The 19307-nt window shown below is 43.4% G+C and overlaps 1 protein-coding gene across 2 annotated transcripts in view; it reads right to left on the bottom strand.

Moving 5' to 3' along the window:
• The window catches only part of LOC135496232 (hydrocephalus-inducing protein-like), a 42034-nt gene that overhangs the window by 19854 nt on the left and 2873 nt on the right, over window positions 1–19307 (bottom strand). For both annotated transcript variants that reach the window (XM_064785424.1, XM_064785425.1), the window contains exons 5-39: window positions 19073–19272; window positions 18600–18724; window positions 18221–18422; window positions 17803–17929; window positions 17042–17541; window positions 16251–16809; window positions 15867–15983; window positions 15346–15602; window positions 15057–15191; window positions 14657–14914; window positions 14199–14349; window positions 13946–14083; window positions 13582–13710; window positions 12969–13316; window positions 12578–12760; window positions 12024–12407; window positions 11771–11908; window positions 11284–11598; window positions 10704–10918; window positions 10288–10561; window positions 9952–10146; window positions 9621–9767; window positions 9054–9396; window positions 8614–8892; window positions 8092–8502; window positions 7748–7923; window positions 4169–4309; window positions 3734–3917; window positions 3469–3610; window positions 2979–3059; window positions 2413–2634; window positions 2069–2191; window positions 1506–1746; window positions 855–1180; window positions 439–690 (exon numbers count right to left, since the gene is read on the bottom strand). In XM_064785424.1, the coding sequence (XP_064641494.1) occupies window positions 439–690; window positions 855–1180; window positions 1506–1746; window positions 2069–2191; window positions 2413–2634; window positions 2979–3059; window positions 3469–3610; window positions 3734–3917; window positions 4169–4309; window positions 7748–7923; window positions 8092–8502; window positions 8614–8892; window positions 9054–9396; window positions 9621–9767; window positions 9952–10146; window positions 10288–10561; window positions 10704–10918; window positions 11284–11598; window positions 11771–11908; window positions 12024–12407; window positions 12578–12760; window positions 12969–13316; window positions 13582–13710; window positions 13946–14083; window positions 14199–14349; window positions 14657–14914; window positions 15057–15191; window positions 15346–15602; window positions 15867–15983; window positions 16251–16809; window positions 17042–17541; window positions 17803–17929; window positions 18221–18422; window positions 18600–18724; window positions 19073–19272 (8018 nt within the window). The remainder of the gene's footprint in view (window positions 1–438; window positions 691–854; window positions 1181–1505; window positions 1747–2068; window positions 2192–2412; window positions 2635–2978; window positions 3060–3468; window positions 3611–3733; window positions 3918–4168; window positions 4310–7747; window positions 7924–8091; window positions 8503–8613; window positions 8893–9053; window positions 9397–9620; window positions 9768–9951; window positions 10147–10287; window positions 10562–10703; window positions 10919–11283; window positions 11599–11770; window positions 11909–12023; window positions 12408–12577; window positions 12761–12968; window positions 13317–13581; window positions 13711–13945; window positions 14084–14198; window positions 14350–14656; window positions 14915–15056; window positions 15192–15345; window positions 15603–15866; window positions 15984–16250; window positions 16810–17041; window positions 17542–17802; window positions 17930–18220; window positions 18423–18599; window positions 18725–19072; window positions 19273–19307) is intronic.

Raw genomic sequence — 19307 nt, 5'->3', positions numbered from 1 at the left:
TACTAGGGTTACGCTCTAAGTTACTCTAAGGTTGACAGGGGGGCAAGGGATCTATTCTAAACATCTAAAGTCAGCTTACGAGAACCCACCTCTTTGACTTCCTAAGTTGCGTGAAAACAATCCTGGTCCATTTAGGGTTACTTAAGGAATCTACACACTTGTGACTTAAGTTACTATGCTCCATTTTTTCGGCATTTTTTCAAGGAAATCACATACCCAAGAAGAAAATACATCCCCCTACATGAGGTTATGACACCAAAACACTTAATCACCCTTGGAGTACCTCTGAAATCATAACTTAATCACAGAAAACTGTTCAAATCCCGGGAATAGTCTAATCTCGAATTATGAGAGACAGCGTTTCCCAAGTCCATTTGCTCAGCCTATAGGATATCTAGAAAGTTAATATTGAAGACACAAGAAAGTTTTTGGACTCACCTCTGGTTGTCTACATCTGACCCCGGTGTGGTGGCTCCAGGTGGAGGAGACACATTCAGTGAACTCCTCCTATTAATTGTGCCACGTTTCTGTCCAGCACTGCGCTTCCTTTCCTTCTCCTTCTTATCCTCGATTTTCAGCTTCTCTTTGCGCCCTTTTGTCGGCGTGTGGTCATCCTTGCCGCGATCAGGGGTCACAGACTTCTCTTCATCCATGTCCGCATCTTTGCTTCTGTCCTCCGTATTGACATTTCTGAAAGGCAGAATATTTCAAATGATCATTGTGTTTTTGTGTAGATGTATGCATTCATTCACATAGGCATCTTTCTATTGGAATGCAAATAAGCCCTACATTGGCTGAAATCATTATGGAGGGCGTGATTTTTGAGAGAAAACAAAGCAAATCCAAATACTTACGGATCATCGGGCGAGGACGCCACAAACAAGTAATGACCATCAGGTTCTGCTCCTGGAGGCGCCCTCCTCTTGACAGGATATGGAACTACAGCGAACGAAGCTGGTGGAGGAATGGGTGGGCCGTGGGGACCAAGACCTAGTCCATCAAGGACTTCTTCAACCGTAGGTAACCTCTCCATCTCGATGATCTGTGCCCCAGCTGGGATGGTGACATCGCTGCAGTCCAACAGGATATGCGATACACCGACACCATCATCCTGTTTCTCACCCTCATCAACAGATGCATCAGCCTCCTGGTTGCCAGCCTCACTCGCTGCTGCCTCTGCCTGGAAAATACATGAAGCCAGTGTAGGACAATAAGCAAACCGATGCAAAACTCACGCCAGTAGATGTTCGAGATAGCTTGGAGGTACTCCCCAGGATATTTGAATTCAGATTCTCTGATGAGTCTTGAGATCACACGAGGCCAATCCAACTATCCGGATCATCATCACTTTGAGTATGGAGAGTCACAAACACCTTGACTCAAACACGGAAACAATCTTTATGCGATCTGGACTTGGCTCCAAGCTGTCCCAAACCAGAATTTCTAAGTAGAACACAACACCAATGACACCTGGCATCTGAAACATTCTCCAGAAAGCACCCTACCTCTTTGGCCGCTTTCTCTTTCTCCGCACGTTCGCGCTCCTGCTGTTCCTTCAACTTCTCCTTATCATGTTTGTCTCCCTTCTCCTTCCCCTTCCCCTTCTTCCCAGATGGAGGATGAGCTTCCTCCACAGCCTCTGAGCGCTCCGACGGTGTGGTTGGTCGACGAATGGCACCACACGTACGATCCCAGAATGTCACCAGGTCAACAATATCTTTCTGGGCGTGTTCGAATGTACGGAACCTGAATAGAGAAGTTACATTTCATAAGATATTGTTATTTTACACAGAACGGTATCATGCAGATCCTTAGATTTCTATATGCCAAGAAGCAGCCATTCTACGGTACTACCTCTCTGAAAAGGAAACCCTTCGGACTGACGAATGCAATACTCAATAGGGAGGTGCCTGGATTAATGTGGTCAACTTGCAAACAACTCATTTGGGAACGAAGTCCTAATAGAGAAGATGACCTGCTAGCAGAGGTGTCCGTTAAGAGACAGACCATCGTATTTCAATTCATATCTGACCACGAAGTACCAAGAATAAGATCATGTGATCCTTACTTCTGCATCAAAAGTAGCTCGGCCTCTTTAACTGGGTCTCTGACAGGTTCCTCTCCAGATACGGCAGCAGGGTCCTTGGCTTCATTAGAGATTGGTCTCTTGCCATCTTTGCCCTTCTTTTTCCTGAAATATGGTAAAGGCAATAAAATGAGAGAATATGATTTAAACCATGACCATGTCTTGAATCAGTATTGGTAGGCCTTTTGAATAAACTACCAAATGACATTGTCTAATTCAGAAGTGAATTCCAAGAGGACAATAGAGTCCTGTCAGAACTGCTCTCCTGCTTTACATGTCAAGCGAAGTTTAAAAGCTACCTCCATGCATCAGTCATTTATACATACTTTCCCTCCGCGTCAAGCATACTATCACTCTTCTCCGTCTGGTGCGACTCTGGCCGATCTGTGGACAAGGGTTTGTTGACGTTGTGGTCACTGTCATGAACCTTGGAGCCCTCTTTCTTGGGAGGAGGTATCTTCTCCTTACTATCTTTACCAGCAGGTTTCTTGCCATCTTTGCCATCTTTATCAGCTTGCTGCTGCTTGCGACGGTTCTTCTTGTTTAGTCTGAAGAAGAAAATCAAAAGGGGTTATAGAGACTGATGAACACTACTGAAGAAGTGCTATAAGTTTAGAAACATACACTTTAATGAGAAAGGTGATAATCGAGAAGAGATCTTTCAATTGTGTGTATTGACCATACATTCATCAATGATTTATCAGTTTGACCTTGAGTACAGTATTGTACAGAAGAACTAATGAGAAGTCACAGGAGGAAACTTCAGTATAATGAAATGGTGGATGACACAGGACACAGACAATACACCTCATTCATACTGCAGAAAATGAGGTTGGCCACCAGTCAAGCAACATCTGTGCTAGGAATATTCAAGTTCATTCGAATCACTTACTTTTCTTCCTCAAGGCGGCGCTGTTCTGCTTCGAACGCCTCACGCTCACGCCTCTCACGTTCCTGCCTCTCTTCTTGTTCCCTGTAAACAAAATGAAACTTCCGTAACACCATGAAAACTCTCCAGTACAACCAGGTGACACGTGTGTTACTTTTACACTTGAAAATTAACTATTCACAGATTACTTAAGTGGAAACATGCAGATGATGTGCTGTGAGCAGCCCATATGGTGAGACATCTATATCTGACTGACCATCTGTGAGGGGATGCATTAGTCAACTCACCTTCCCTTGTGACTTCTACAAGGGTAGGCAATCAACAAGAGGTTTTAGCTTTTTAGAAAGACAGGGGTACAAAATACTGGTATGTAGACTACCTTAGAAGCAGCTGCTAGGGGCCAAAAACCACAGAACATGTTGTCTGATCACTAGAGGGAGACATACACAGCCACTGAGCCATCAGAGCAACTCCTCATCGTAACCATTCTTACCTTCTTATCCTCTCCTTCTTTATCTCCAATCGTTTCTTGTCCACATTTGCCTTTTCATCTTCCGTCAAATTATCGTATTCATCTTCCGACATTTCTTCAAGACGCAGGCGCTCTTTTTCCTCCTGTTCCTTCTCGAGGCGTTCTGGAAACAATCATGGCAGAATCACAACATGGACTCGAGCAGCAAACAACAGCACGATATTCAATGTCCAGAAAACTAAGATTCTATCTGTGTACTTTTTGCAAAGTAAATCAATGCGTTTACCTTCTTCCTCTTGTTGTTTCTTCTCTCTTTCCTTGAGCACGTTGTAATCGAGTTTCAACGAGATGAAGAACAAGTACTTCCTGTTGTTGAGAGCCTTGAGGATGGCTGCGGCTGTCGCAACCATGTTCGGGCTGAAGAGGGTCTCCAAGCTGTCGAACACCACACCACGGTGGCAGTCATTCAACTGAAACGATCAGAAACAACAAAAAGATGCAGTATTTTCAAAGTTTCCAGTCCCATATCATCTTATCGAATTCTATTGTTGAAATCACCCTGGTCCTAGGGGACATCAAAGTACCCTATACAACTGTGGAGATTTCCTTCTAACATCTTGCGTCCACTTCACTTGTGATAGCACCCAACATTTTTAGACACAATGACGTTCGGGTACCAGGGTCAAAAACTGAATGCAGTAAGTGTCTCCAACCTCCTTACCTGTAAACGTTCAGCTAAGATTTCAACCAGAACATCTTCGGGAAGTATAGTGCTCATCAGACCATCTTCACCGGCCACGCTAGCGCTCACGCTCAACCGACGAGCGATTGGTGCAACCAATGGTGGAGGGCTGCTGGGGACCTGAAATCAACAAATGAAATGTTTCAGTCTTATGGCATTACTTTCCTCTTTCCTTGGGTTCATATAAACAACAGAATAGACGATGTCAAAATCTCATTGTTCACCGATAAAGGACAATTTATGTAAAAGGAAAATAAATACATCAACCAGAGATGGGAGTAAAATGCTGTTCATAAAATTAATGAAATGATTTAGTTATCCAGAGCTGGGCATTCACAATAACTAAGTAAATTTCTACAATTTCATAAAGATAAATCCGAATTTATAGTCAAAATTCAAACTACCGCTATCAAGTTTACGCTATCTATCTATAAGAAAGAATGAATTTAACTGAAGTCAATTTCATGACTACATGTACTTGGTGCATGGTTGAAAATATGACATCAACCTAATGAGGGGTGTAAAGCTGTGGTCCTGCATGCAAAGAACACATTGAAAATGATAGATATGTAAGACTGGGACTAAACTAGTCACTTGAGATATAGTACCGTTAACCTATAAACAGTAAAAGATTCATGTACTGTACATGTGACATGCAACATTTTCAAAATAACTTTTCATGAAGAGAGACCTACATGTAATTTTACGTTGAACAACCAATGCAAAACAATGTTCTCAGTACCCACTTGTCTTAAGGGCTGCTTGGAAACAGACAAACTGAGGGTCTTGAGAACTGTAAAGCTGAATCATAATTTAGAAAACAAACCTAAAACAGAACAGAACTAAGAAGAACATAACAAAGGAATTGTATTCCAATCCATCAAGGACTTCATGAGAAGGCAGAGTAATGTTTTGAAGTCGAGACAAAAAATCATTCCACTCAGGCAAACAAAGACCAGACATTGATTTTCAAGTGCTCACTGAGATTGAGAACATTCCAATGATAGTTCAAGTATTCAAGATTTCATGGGAAAATATTTGTGTCCCACATTTTGTGCCATTCTGTCCTAAAAAATAGTTTCCTCAGTTCCTTCAATGGTACCATCAGGTTTTGGGGCCACCCTGGATTTTGCCTTAGGTCTAAGATGGCCCCCAAACTCCAAAATGGCCACCAAATAGCCTAATATTGCCTATTATTGTCCTGAATGGATTGGGTTTAAATTATTCTAGTGATGCCTAGTAGTCTTTATTTCGATACCTCACTCTCTTTGTCAACCCCATTCAAATTGCTGAATGGAGAATCCTTTGTTCCTTTTGATATTGAGAACCTTTGCGGTAAAGGAAACATGCTTTTTCTCCGCTGTAATGAATACAATGTGTCTGAATTAATCTGCCTAATTTCTTCATTTTTTGGACCAAGTCAGATGTTGACTAGCAATGCTAGCCCATGGCCCCTTTTCTAAAGCTGGAAAATCTCGTACATCTATAATTCAGTATCACACTAGCTAAGAACCCATTGATGGGAGCTGTAGGATTATAACTCAGACTCTGATGTCTTTCGTAATGTTGATATTGCTTATTGGCAAAGTCTGCATTCGAAAAATGACGCCATGACGTACAACAAACTACTTGACAACATATGATCTTCTAATGAAGAAAAAAAGACTTATGGCCACAAGAATTAAAATGTATACACTGACAAAATCATGTCGCCTTCCTTCCAATTGGTCATACAAGACACTGGTGTAAACAGCTGAGATAACCACACAAAGATAGAATTTCTCGTGCAATGACATCTATGGGCGCTCAAGTCAGCCAAAATGGACACTGCAGTCCGAAACTAAGCAGTCCTATCATATCAAGGATACAATAATAAATGTTTAGACTTCAACTTGTTTCTTGAGCAGTGGCATTGACAAGCTGAATATTAGCAAATTTAGAGGACGTAGATTTCTACGGTACGGGCAATATTGGGAACAAACTCAAAGTCGAAAAATAAGACTGCTTGGTTTGATTGAAGACATGGCTGAAGCATAGACACAATAATCAGATTTAAAAACTGAAATTCGACATCAGAACATGCGGCACCTTTGACAAGTCTGACGCATGGCTCGTACTAGCTTCTGTATCGGAATTTGGACCGGGAATGCCCAGGCTTTGAACGGGAGGCCTCAATAGCCCTGATATGAATTTGGCCTTTAACACTTTGGACTTAAATGAACTCTTTTTGCTGTCACTAGACTGAAACAAAGATTGTGAATTAGGAGAACATGTACTAACATGCTCTTTACTGCACAGACAACTACAGATGAAAAACCATTCCATAAGCCTTTTCTTGACAAGGTCATCAAAATAAACAAGTTTTGCAAACCAAATCTAACAAAATCATTTCACCACACCATAGCCACTACAAAACAAATGAGAATTAATCCAATAACAAATCAATATTCTTTTACTTTCAACAACAATCAACAAAATTTCATTGATCTGAAACCAAAGTACATTTCATTCCCAAATCATGCACTGCAAGCATGTTTACCTCCTTCTGTTGTTTTTGTTTATGTTTCGTGCTCGGCTCAGCTTCGTTGACACCTGACACGCGAGACTGAGCACTCCCTTGCCGTCTGACAGATTTCTTCATGCCGATATCAAGCCCAGATTCATTTGCAAGAGAGACAACAGAGGGCGCCTGTCTACCCATACGAGATCGTGCACTTTCCAGAAACTGGGACATTCTGCCCGTCTTGGATATGTTGGACATTGCTGACCCGGTCACAGTCTGTCTACGCGACGATGCACTGGCCCTTGCCCTGAATGCATCTAAAGCGCTTGTGGTTTTTTTGGAAGTTGAGGACGAGTCAACTGACTTTGAGACAGCAGAAATGAGAGATTCTGCAACAGGTGGATTGTCCATTGTCGACAAAACAGACTGTGCCCCATTCCTTGGCTCGAACACAGTCCTTGATTCCAACGTCTCGGACTGACTCATGACAGACTCATTGAGGTTCATGACAGACCCATTAAACTCAGGGGGAGTATTTGCACGGCTTTCTGAAATCTGGCAGTCGGGAAATGGTAAAAATGATACAAAGTTGGAATAAACTGTAAACCACAATAGTACATTGGCATAAGTGTGCACTTTTAACCTTTCCCAGCACCTAGACGTTAAACCCTCTCTCCATAAGCCTTGTATGTACATACTTGAATTGTAATTGTTTGACATGGACATCTAGGTAAGTGGTGGCCCCGATGAGGCACCAGGAATTGCTGGCAAAGTGAAAATTATTTAAGGGGAATTTAAGAATTTCATCATTGATGTCGAAAGAACAAAGATTCCATTGTTGACCCTTTTCGTAAAAATGTGGAAAAACTACTCAAAAAAACTCTTCTGGAAATTCAAGAGAAAATACATATTTTGAACAAAGCCCAAACTAATGTTTTCCAAAAATGAATGCTTCCATGTTCTATGATCAATTTTGTAAAAGCTATGTTGTTTTCATTAGACTGGACTGCCCTCTAAAGATAAGTTTCCTACAGATTCTGTTGCGATGAACTCACCTGGCTTCCAGTTCCACCCTCAGCAGACGTCGATGTCTTGTCTGCTGTCTTCCCAGTCACGACACTGCTCCCGTGATGTTTGTCTTTCCCCTTCTCACCCGAGATGACGCTTGTCTTGCGGTTGGAGGCAAGGCTGTGGGCAACAGAATGTGCTGCATTGATGCCGGACAGGAGGGCTGAAACAGAACACATATACGTAGACTGTCTCCACTTCATCATTTATAGGGGTCAAGAAGGACAGTATGCTTATCCTATCCAGAATCTCAATCATGCTGGGAGCAGAATGATCTTAAAATTGCAAACATCAAAATGACATAGATCTCTAATGTGGTATTATCACTTACTTTGTCCTTGTGTATGTGCAGCTACAGCCTCCATACTGAGACCACCAGAGGCTTTCTTCTCCCCATCAACTCCTTCCTCTGCAGCCTTGAGTTCCTCCGCATGACGGGCCGCCTCAGCGCACAGTTCACGCGCGCGAAGTCCAGATGCCGTGTTACCATTTGATATCGCTTCCAGTACAATGCCGTCTATTGTCAACAAAGCAGCCTCGTAGCGTTTTGCCAGCAGAACCGCCGTGGAAGTTTTTCCCGCCATTGGTGCTCCGTTCACGACGATAGCAATGCCGCGTCTGTTCCTGGCAGCTTTGCCTTCTGGCGACAGGTCGATGCCTAGATGACGGGCAATCGCAGCAGATACAGGAGTGATTTCCAGTTCACCAACGCCAACACTGCTGGACGTATCTTTGAATTTATCTGCATAAGATTAAATTAATTTAGATCAATTTTTGTCAAATATTGACTGACAACTCCACCTATCTAGTAGTAACAGAAAATTGGAGTAAACATAGTGGAAAAACCACTGACCTTCATCGTCCTCTCCGAGTCCATCCCATTCGTCGCGATCTTCCGGCAGTGGAACTGGCTCCACATGAGTTGTCTCCCTAGATGGCCCTGTCGTAATAACCCTTGGCACGTCCAGGCCTGCCCCATCTTCTGTTGCTTGGTCGCCATCCTTGTCTTCTGCTTCAGCGGCAGCTTCAGCAGCCTCACGCTCCGCCTCCTCCTGTTCACGACGCGCTTGTTCAGCCGCCTCTTCTGCTTCACGACGCACACGTTCTGCTTCTTCAAACTTCTTCATTTGCTCTAAAGAACGAGATCAAAAACATGCCGTGACAAAACAAGCCTTTACGCATCTGGATGCTAACTACCCGTCTAGAGGAGATTTTTACTTCTGTTTGAAAAATAAGTGAATTTAAACCCCCAACCAGATTCTTCCTTTAAAGGAAGTAGAGAATGTATCTCACCATCATAGTAATCCAGCAACTCTAGAGGCAGTTTCTCCATCGGTGGCCTGGGAGGCAACAGAATCGTATTATGTTCATCATAGCCCTTCATCAACCGCAAGATCTTCTCCTCTTCCAAATAAACCTTATCGCATTCCAGACTGTAGAACTCAATCGGGAACGAGCAGGGGTTCCTGACGATTACGTCTTGCTCATCGCCGCTACTGTGCGGCAAGATCGGGCCAAACTCCACCAGATTCTTGTCCATCTCCAACCTCGGCTCCAGGCCTTGACCTCGGGCCAGGAGAAGAATACGCTGACTGCTTTGAGACAGACGGATTGGTATTCTTTGCTCGTAGAATTTCTGAAACAAGTAACAAGTCAAAGATAATGATTTCGGTCAGTCAAGCTTTTACAACTTCTTCTTTCAATGAAGTTCTTTTTCATAAATGCTTCTGCAGGAGGCCATTCACCAAATATTTCAGTACCCCAGAGTATTTTGAGTGATATCAATGAGCAACAACACAGTGGCCACAGAAGGATTGGAACCTCTCACAGATACACCACCGCACTTTGAACATGACTCACCTCTTCAGTTGGCATGAACTTGACCTGGACGTTAACCCTCTGTCCAGGCATCAAGTAACCCGTCGGAGGCATCATCTCGAACGTCTTGGGCTTGGGTTTTTCTTGGCGCATTTTACGGCGGAGATGCATCGGAATGGTCTTGTCAATCTGAAAACAAAAACCGACCAAGGTTTTTTACAATTTCATCATTTCCAAAAGGACTCCAAAACACTGGATGTACACTTAGAATCACATCACGGTAATTGCTCCTTTAGAACCAGTCATCAGGACACGATGTATATGGTAAACAGGTGATTGATGGGTATGAAGAAAAGTGTGAACTTTGACCTACCTTCCTCTTATTATTGTCATCAGATATGGAAGACCACTCGCAGCGGACATGTTTATGATTGTGCAGCTGGACAGTCACCACTTTACATTCACCGCAGCGCACCTCCTCGAATTCCAACGTGTCCGTTGAGATCTCCATATCGGGCATTGTCACGTGGGCGGAGAGACGCATACACACCTGGGGGCCACCGACAATCTGAAGGAAAAGACCATTATTTATTAGTCATGCTCTGTATGAGCCCAGAAAAGGTATGCGACTCATAAAGCCTCCTGGCTGATTCACACTAACCATTTAAGATGAGCCGACACTACAAAGCCATGATTACATCCTACTTACATTGACTGGCACTTCCGTTTCCACCGATCCTAGTGAAAGGTTCGCTCCCCTCGGATCAAAGCTTACGACGAAGTCGACAGTCTCGTGATCAGGTGCTCCGGGAAGCTGACGTACACGATCCAGTTCAACGTTGAATCCACAATGGTGGATATTGTCGCGATCCACGGAGAAAGAACAAGGGAACATGCCAGTGTTTGTTGCTCGTACGATGTGAGTACGGACGGTGCCGAGGACGACGTAACCGAAATCGAGCTGATAGTCTGCAAGCCTTGGCCTGAAAGTACAACAACACTTCTATCATACCTAGGGGATTACCATAGGGGAATTATTGAGCTTTGTGCAAATGTAAACGTCACGTTGTCTCATCACATAAGAAAGACAAACACCACTACAATACACAACACAATGATACCTACTTTGGTTTCTTAGATTTCTTGGCACCCTTCTTGGAGCTCCTGTCTGTTGCGTTTTTCAGACTTCGATCAGTAGCAGACACCTGAGACTTTGTAACCTCTTGCACCTCCTCACTTCTGTTGGTCATGTTGCCCAGCTGCCGGTCCACGGCAAACTCCTGCACCATCAGGCGTTCAACCTCCATCTGAATCTCAAGCTCTGATGGAACATGTTCTTGCTGAAATTACAAAGTAAAGAAGTATTTAATTGAAATTGCCAGCGATTTTTGGTGCCCATCAACAGCTATAGAATACGTCAACGAGTACCACACGAACACAATCAACTGTCAGCCTGACATGTTTTGTGGGAATATTTTGATAATGAGGGAAGAGCAGCACTCAAGAGAGAAACCCACCTTAAAAAGCAAGCCCTGCTACTTAAGGTCAATGATTGACACTGGATTTCAACGACTACCAGTTCAAGGCAAAGAAAGCTATTGTCAACAAATTTGCACTAAAACTAACAGTCCATATCACATCTCACAACCTCTACTGAGGTGACCGATGGCATTGATACAACAGGTCGATCCAATAGAAGACTTACCGTCATGGTAATGCAAGGTTTGCCCTCCTCTGCTAATCTGTGAGATCCCTGCGCCTCCTTGTCAGTGCACTCCTTCCTCGAATCCTTACACAGCGTCTCCCTTGCCTCCTTCAACAGGCTGCTGTAGTGACCCGCCTCATCTCCGATACGTGGCAGGTCGAGAGAAATCCTGGGGAAAACACCTTCTCCGTACAGATTGATTGTATCAGGTTCAAAGTGCGCAACCTGGACTTGGAAACTGCGGTGGAATCTCTCAGGAACGCCGGGCAAGTACTTGATGGTCAGAGTTTGTTGACTCATTGCCTCGATATGACCCTGAAAAATAAAACAACTTGTGTGTTTAATTTGACTTTTTATTTCAAAACATGATATGGTTACTGTTGACTGTGGCATCATCCACCGTTTTCATAGATAAGTTCGCCTTAAACTTGAATGGATGCATTTGCGCCACAAAAGTTCCATGAGTTTGGGGAAAATGTGCACTTACAGTGTGAGGAATCATGACAGGGACCCCTGGTCGTGGTTTCTCTTCAAGGGTTGGATCCATACCAAGAGCCGTGAACTCAAAGCCAACTTTACCCAGGTTGTGGAGGGTGATCTCAGCCGTGGCAATGTCGTCATACATCTGAAAGTGAGAGTCATTAGAAGTCAGCTCAATGGGAGAGTACGGACTGAAACCACAGGACAGCGAGTGAAAGAAGTAAGCTCATACTGAAGCAGCGAAGGTTTCAATCACCCACCTGTTTTCCATAGTCGATATCTGTCTCGTCAAATCTGTACTCAACCAGGGATGCTTCACCTTTGAGCTCAAACTCATATGTTGGCCCTGCCTCCACCTCACAGACCGCCTTCGCTTTGCTCCAGATGTCGGCATGGCCATAGAAGGTCAAGGTGATCTGTTCCGTGTCTCCTGGCTTCAGGTGGCCATACAAAGGAAGAATGTCAAAGACCTCTTCCACGCCTACAGGACTAGGGTCTCTGTCCTGTTCCAGCAGTGACTGCAATACATCATTAATGGCTGGTCGTTTGCTTGCAGATGTGCCAGGCCTGGGCGTCTCCTTTACACTCCTTGCAGACTCACGCGGGGACTTCTTCTCCTCGGTTCCCTGTGTCTCCTGTTCTGCCTGAGAAAAGCAACAAGATACGACATCAGCGACATGTTAAGGACAATTTCCACTAGAGCGTTTTTATCAAAATTTGAGTCATATTCTGTACCAAGCACGCAACCATTCCATCACCTAAGAGAGGGACACAAAAAAAGCGAGTGTATATTTGCACAGGATGTTCATTTTACCTTTTCTGGCTCTTCAAGGTCTTGCTCTTCTCCTTCTGCTGTCTCCTCCTTCTCATCTTTCTCTTTTTCACTTTCAACATTATCCAAATTGAGGATGAGTTCCTCTTTGCTGACAGCACGGGAGGCTTCATCTGTCTTCTCAGTCTCTCTATCCTGGGCTACAGACATGTCTGCATCGCCATCCTAACAAGAGAAATCACATTTTTCAATGGGGTATGCATCAAAATGATATGAAAACTCAGACAAAATTGACATCACATCTCTGTAGTGTCACAAAACTTTTTCTACCCTCCCCCTGTCCCCCCTTGTCTTATCTTCTTGAACATGTCCATCATCTGACCAACAGATTTCAACAGCAAAGTTCATCATGGGAATAACTCTTCCTACGCACCTTGACTTCCTGACCAAGCTCCTCGTCTTCCCGAGCTTCCGGCATCTCTTCAATCAGCACCTCCACCTCACGGCTCGCCTCCGTTGGTGGTGGCACAGGAATCAAATCATCCTCAGAAGCTGTCACCTCGTCTTTTAATTCCACAACTTTTGGACGGCGATTCCAGATGGCGTACGGCTCATCCCCAATCAGGAAAGACCAGCGGTATTTGACATCCATTGGGCTGTTATTGGTGATGTTGATATAGCGTGTCACCTCGGTGTCATTCAAGATACAACCAAAGTCAACAACTGCTTTCTCGAAGTCCAAATTAGGGAAATAGACCTCACCTCGTAGGGCAATGTAGTCCTTGAGATGAAAAAGTTTATGAAAATATGCATGAATTTTTTTGGTAAAGAGTTCAGGATATCATTTGGCATCTTTTATCATACGATCTCAGACATGCAGACTTGGTTCCATTCTCTACAACATGCAACTGCGACTTAGACTATATCCACAATCTGTCAATAACTATCGGACAAAATAATGGATCTAGCAATCAAAACTTTGATAAACTAAATCCCAATTGTAACAGACATGGAGACCAGTGGCTATTCTTAGAACTGCTACTCACAATATGGGGATGTTCTTTGTAAGCGACGGTTAGAACTTCATCGATCGTACGAATGTGGCGGTCGTCCTTGTATGCAGGGTCGAACTGAATTCTTACGCTGACATGCTGACCTATCGAAAGATGCACTTCCTGAAATAAAGAATTTTCCGTCAGTTTATACCAAGATTAATCAAGGGAATTTCGAACGAAATGTTCTCATCTTCAAAAAAAAGGACTAAAGCATTGCACAGATTTTCACAAATCTGTCCTAATTTCTTCAATATTGAGAATATACTACTCTTCGTCCTGCCATTGAAACTTAACTACAGAGATGATCATTTTTCTCCAAATATTTCCCCCCCAAAAACATGAATACCATACTAACCGTCTCAGACACCTCCTCACCATCATCGAGCACAATCTGGAATGGGTATTTGAGTGAGAGTTGCGAGGTCAGCGGGAGGCTGGATACATTCGTCAACTCAAGAGTCCTCATCTGCAGTTCCAATTCCACACCAGGATGCTGAAAGTGAAATCGAAGAATTCATTATTTTTACGGAGATAGCAGAAATCAGTCTCCTAACTAAGTTTTCATTCAAAAACATCACAAACCAGAATTGCATCAGTTTTCTACTCACCCCGTCAACTCTAAAGAATACATATTTGTCGGAGAACTCTAGCAACGGTGCGATGAATTCCACTTTGACATCAACTTTCTTGATCAATTCCTTCCCTCCAGCCCGACCAATGATGGCATGGCATAGGAGACGCTCTTTGACAGCTTGTGGCCTAAAGTGCGAAGAAACATGAGAAGTTAATACATGTATTGCTTTGGTAGTGGAAAGGACCAGTGCCATTGGGATACTGCCCTGAGGCAACTGACCTCTCTTACCATCGTGGGATCACGTCCAAGCAAAAGCGAGTAACTATCAAATGTAATGGTTAGTGCATTAAAACAACACTGCAAGCCAATGTTGCTAACTCCCTTTAAGATAACTTCAGTCTTTAAGAATGTAATGTTCAAGTCTTTGGGTGTTTAAAAGGCCAATCTCAGTCAAGATACTTTATCATGTAGATTTGTGTATATGGGACTTACGTATCCACAAACCCTTCCAGAGTCGCCTCAATGCTTTCACCGGGTTGAAGCTCCATGCGCTGGGGTGTCAGCCTGAAGATGGGACCGCTGGGCTGGGCTGTATTTGCCTGGATCTGCTTATACCGGACATCTTTTGGATTCATTGGCAGAGGATCGCGACGTGACTTGACCAGAGGGTAACCCTCCGTATTCCAGACAAGCTGTTGGTGACGTCTGCCGCTGTTTGTCAAGATGAATTTCCTGCGACATGGGTTGCTCCTGTAATATTTGATATAACAACATTTGTGACAACAACAAGTTCCATTATCAAACTGGGAGTAACTGCCACAGCAAGCAGGATTTAGGACTCTACAACTCGCAGTGCAGAAATATTTGACTGTGAATAAGCATGTTGACTTACCCAAAGTGGGGTCCCAAATCAAGGACTGGTCCAAGAGGAGGGATAGCAGTAATGGTTGTGCCGTGACCATACGCCATCAGTGGTATGACACGAGACTGGCTGTTGAGGAAGTTGATCTGGAGTTTGTCTTGGAACCTTAATTAAGAAAATACCGTTAACTTTGATTCAATTATTCCACTGGCTTCACTATTGCTTGACGAGTCTCTTTCATAATGTGATGTCTTAAATTTCTATTATTTTTCGATAGTGTCTAAAACAGTAAAGAAATCTATGACCGAGGAACCATTACCTGACGCAGTCATCCAGTCTTGCCGTGACTGTAAGGGTCGCCTCCTCCTCTGGTGGAATCTCTCCATCGCGAGGTTCGACCGTCCAAACAGAGCTTGGCCTGACCATGTGAGCGGTGAACTTTGCTGGGATGAGCGACTCATTGGAGAGGTAGATCGTAGCTGGGGTGTCCGTCAGGACAGGGATCTGACCCCAGTTGATCTCAAGAGGTTCCACGTGCACCACGGGTCCTTCTCCAATACAACTGATCTGTACAGGCTGGAACATGTATAAATAACAGTAATAGTAAAAGACCTTACAGTAACAGTAAAAGTAAGTGACCTTACAGTAACAGTAAAAGTAAGATACCTTAACAACTGTAAAAGTAAGAGAACTTACAGTAAGAGTAAAAGTATGAGACCTTAACAACTGTAAAAGTAAGAGAACTTACAGTAACAGTAAAAGTAAGAGACCTTAACAACTGTAAAAGTAAGCGACCTAATAAGTTGATGTCATGTTAAGGGCAAGAACTACAATACTTACCAGCGCTTGTTCAATGCTGCCGAAGATATGAATACTGCTCATCACCTCCAACTCTTCAAGGCCTTTTGGAGTGATGACGAGCGGCACCTCGATGACATGGTGGGGAGGGATAATGCCCTGCAAGACAACAAAGACATTGCTTTAAACGGACGAGGCAATCCAGATTAAGTCATTCCAACCTCTCTCAGTTTAGTCCAACGAATATGACAAATAAGGTGACTTGCCCAGGCCACAGGGCAGCACCAGGTTTCAAACACATGATGCTTGGATTATGAATGAGATACTTTTTTCAAACCAATTGACCAGGTTCAAGATCAGTGCTTTTAATGGCATAAAACAGGGCCTCACACAGTATATGATTTCAATACTAAAAGATATTCATACCTTCGGTTGAGGACTGTAGAATTTGATAGGAATCAAGTCATCATCAACTTGTGGTATGACTTCATATTTCGCCGGCAGGTCAGAATCATTGGACAGCTTGGCATTCTGCTCATATGGATGATTCAAGAAGCACCTTCCGTAATCCAGGATCGGGGTCAGCACAGTGATGTTTGGAATGACACACCGGGAAATGATGGGAAGCGAAACGATCTCATCACCAACACCTTTGACATCAACGACAAGCGCAGTGTCGTATTTCCTCAAAGTGTTTGACACAAAATCAATTTGAATCTTCTTGTTGCTCTGCGGAGGGAGGGTCCCAGTGTTCGGCGTGATTTCAAACTCTTTCGGATTGTGGATGGAGTTGTCAATGGCCTCGTCATCAGTTGCCTCAACACTTGGCGTGTCACCATCACCTGGGATTCTGAGGGTGTACGTCATCGGTACCAGGGATGAGTTGTGAAGGGTACAGAACTGGGTGTTCTTGAAGCCATATGAGACAGGGCCAAATTTCAGTTTGTGAGTATCAAAGTGGAAGGTTGGGCCAATTACTGATCCCCTGGAAAGAGAAGACAAGATACAGTAACAGTTGAAGTTCAGCAGGCATTCTCCAAGGAATCATTACTCAAAACATTTTGGCATTCAAGAGTCGTCCACTCAACTCCATTCCTGGCAAAGTAGTATTACCAAATGTTACTGCAATATTGGTCGAAACGTTTTTATTTCCATTGATTTCTATTGGTAAACTTAACCTTTGAAATAGAATAATAGATGGAAAAAGGAATACTTACTTGAAGCAAAGCTTTGAATTCTCCGGAGAACCATCAATCTGGAACTCAAATTCCTCCTCGAACTCCCCAAGCACTGGACTCTTGAACGTCATCTGTATGGCTTGGTGTCCATCGGGCATCACAATGCCCTCAGCTGGGTTGAATGTAAACATTGGTCCAAACACTGTCTTTGATGGCATGACAGTGTAAATAGCATCGATATCGCCCTTATTGGCCAGAACAACTTCATAGTTGTGAGTCGAGTTGATGAAGATGTTCCCCATGTCTAATTCATCGAATGAGAACTGAGTCTGGGGACCGTTACCATCACCACGGATACGTAAAGGCAGACGTGACTCGCGTCCAGTGACATCACAGAATGCTGTACGCTGGTATGTCTTCGCTTCTGCTGGACGGAAGATGATGTTGCATTCGATTGATGAGTTTGGCCAAATGTCTGCTTCAGGCGGGTCAATCTTGATGACGTCATCGGTGAATAACATCTTATCACTCGTTATGATCTGGAAAAGGGAAAGCTTTACGCTCAGAAACCATATTTTTTACAATTCTTAATATTCTAGAAATGCATTGTCCAGGATGCGGCATACAATCAGTAGGAGAGAAACACAATGGACACCCACTCAACGTAGAAACTTTGTTACAATGTATGCGCTGTACATTTTTGGTGTACCAATACCATACAGCTCCCAATTTCGTTGCTGTGCAGCACTTTGCTACATGCAGTCAGTGGCCCAGCTCTAATTTAGTGGAATCATACATACCCTTTTCTTGTTTGTGAAAGTCCTACTGAGGATGGACATCTTATCTCGGAGTGTTGGATCACTGATACACTCCTCAAGAAAACGGTCTGTTTCCACTGTCTCCTCCTTATTCAAGTTGGTGAAGTACCTTTGAAAAACGCAAAAAAAGCATGCAGTTTAGATATTTGGGCCAATTTGCCTCATTCTAGATGAACTTCCAAGTGGGATGTTCATCTGGGGATATAAAATGGCCGACTTATGGGGTCAACCTTTGACTTTCAGACATCACGTCAACTGTAACAGTTTGGCCACAAGAGGCCCCTATCTTGAAAGAGACAAACTGGCTCGAAAGTAGCAGCAAACAACCTGCAAATTTCAGCAAAATATGATGATTCCTTTCTAATGTCATATTGACTTTCCTTTTTAAAATTCTACTTACAAACTCTTCTGCTGGTCTTCTTCTTCTTGTGTAGCAAACTGCGTCCATTTGAAATGTGCGATGACGTTACTACGGTTACTGATTGTAACCGTTCTCTGATTGGCCATTGTAATGAATGTATTCTCAATCCTGATGGAATTTTTATCGAGGCGCACATTCGCATCCTGACCAGCACCATACAGGCTAATGAAGATGTCATCTCCTAAAATTGAAATTAGTCAAATATTCAGTGCTGGAAGGCTTGGCCTCAGAAAACTGTTGATATTGACAGCTGCATTTACTATTTTACTGAAATACAATTTCACTGAAATTTACGATACTCAGATTTTTGTTGAGATTTGGTTATAAGAAAGCAAATATACTGTCCAATCAGACTTACCAGTGTCATAATGAAGCAGAAGATCTTTCTGGTGATCGCCGACAGTGGTCGGTTTGAATTCGACGGTAACCTGCATACTCTCGTTGATAGGCAAGATACCATTCTCTGGGGTCACTTTGAAAGGCCTGAAATGGGGAATCGAACATCTAACTCTAATGTTTGGAACTTCAAACTTGTCTGACTGCCCTAAGACTGCAACTTTGCTCTTTGTGGCACATAGCTGTTTTACTTAATGTAACAAGCTCAACCTGGCCTACATGTACATCTATCCGTACAGATATCCGTACAGATAGATAATCATAGAGATTTAGAACAATGTTCTCTTTGAGTACAACTTACTCCTGATAGTGACAGTGATGTAACTTAACAACCTGGCTCTGTTGAGACAACAGTCTATGAACATGAATAATATGGCAAGGCCCAACTCTGGGTCTCATCACCAAATCTGATGATGCTGGTGACGAAGTACTTACTTATCCACAGTCAGTGAGAACTTTGCCTCCCTGTTCCCAACATTTCGGACCAGAAGTGTTTTTGTCGATGGGTACTTGACTGGCGATGCAGCGAAATGAACCTCGTCGGGGAAGTCTAACAGAGCGCGCGCACCAATGCACTTGACGGGAACAACAAACTTCTCCCTCTCAGTGATACACAGCAACTCATGGTTGTAGTCCTGTAAGAGAATTTGATATCATCAGAAACTGTAGT

The sequence above is a fragment of the Lineus longissimus genome, chromosome 11 (assembly GCF_910592395.1).
Source record: "Lineus longissimus chromosome 11, tnLinLong1.2, whole genome shotgun sequence".
Classification (NCBI taxonomy): Eukaryota; Metazoa; Nemertea; class Pilidiophora; order Heteronemertea; family Lineidae; genus Lineus; species Lineus longissimus.
The sequence above is the reverse complement of the archived record's forward strand: the minus strand, read 5'-3'. Positions and strand labels throughout refer to the sequence as shown.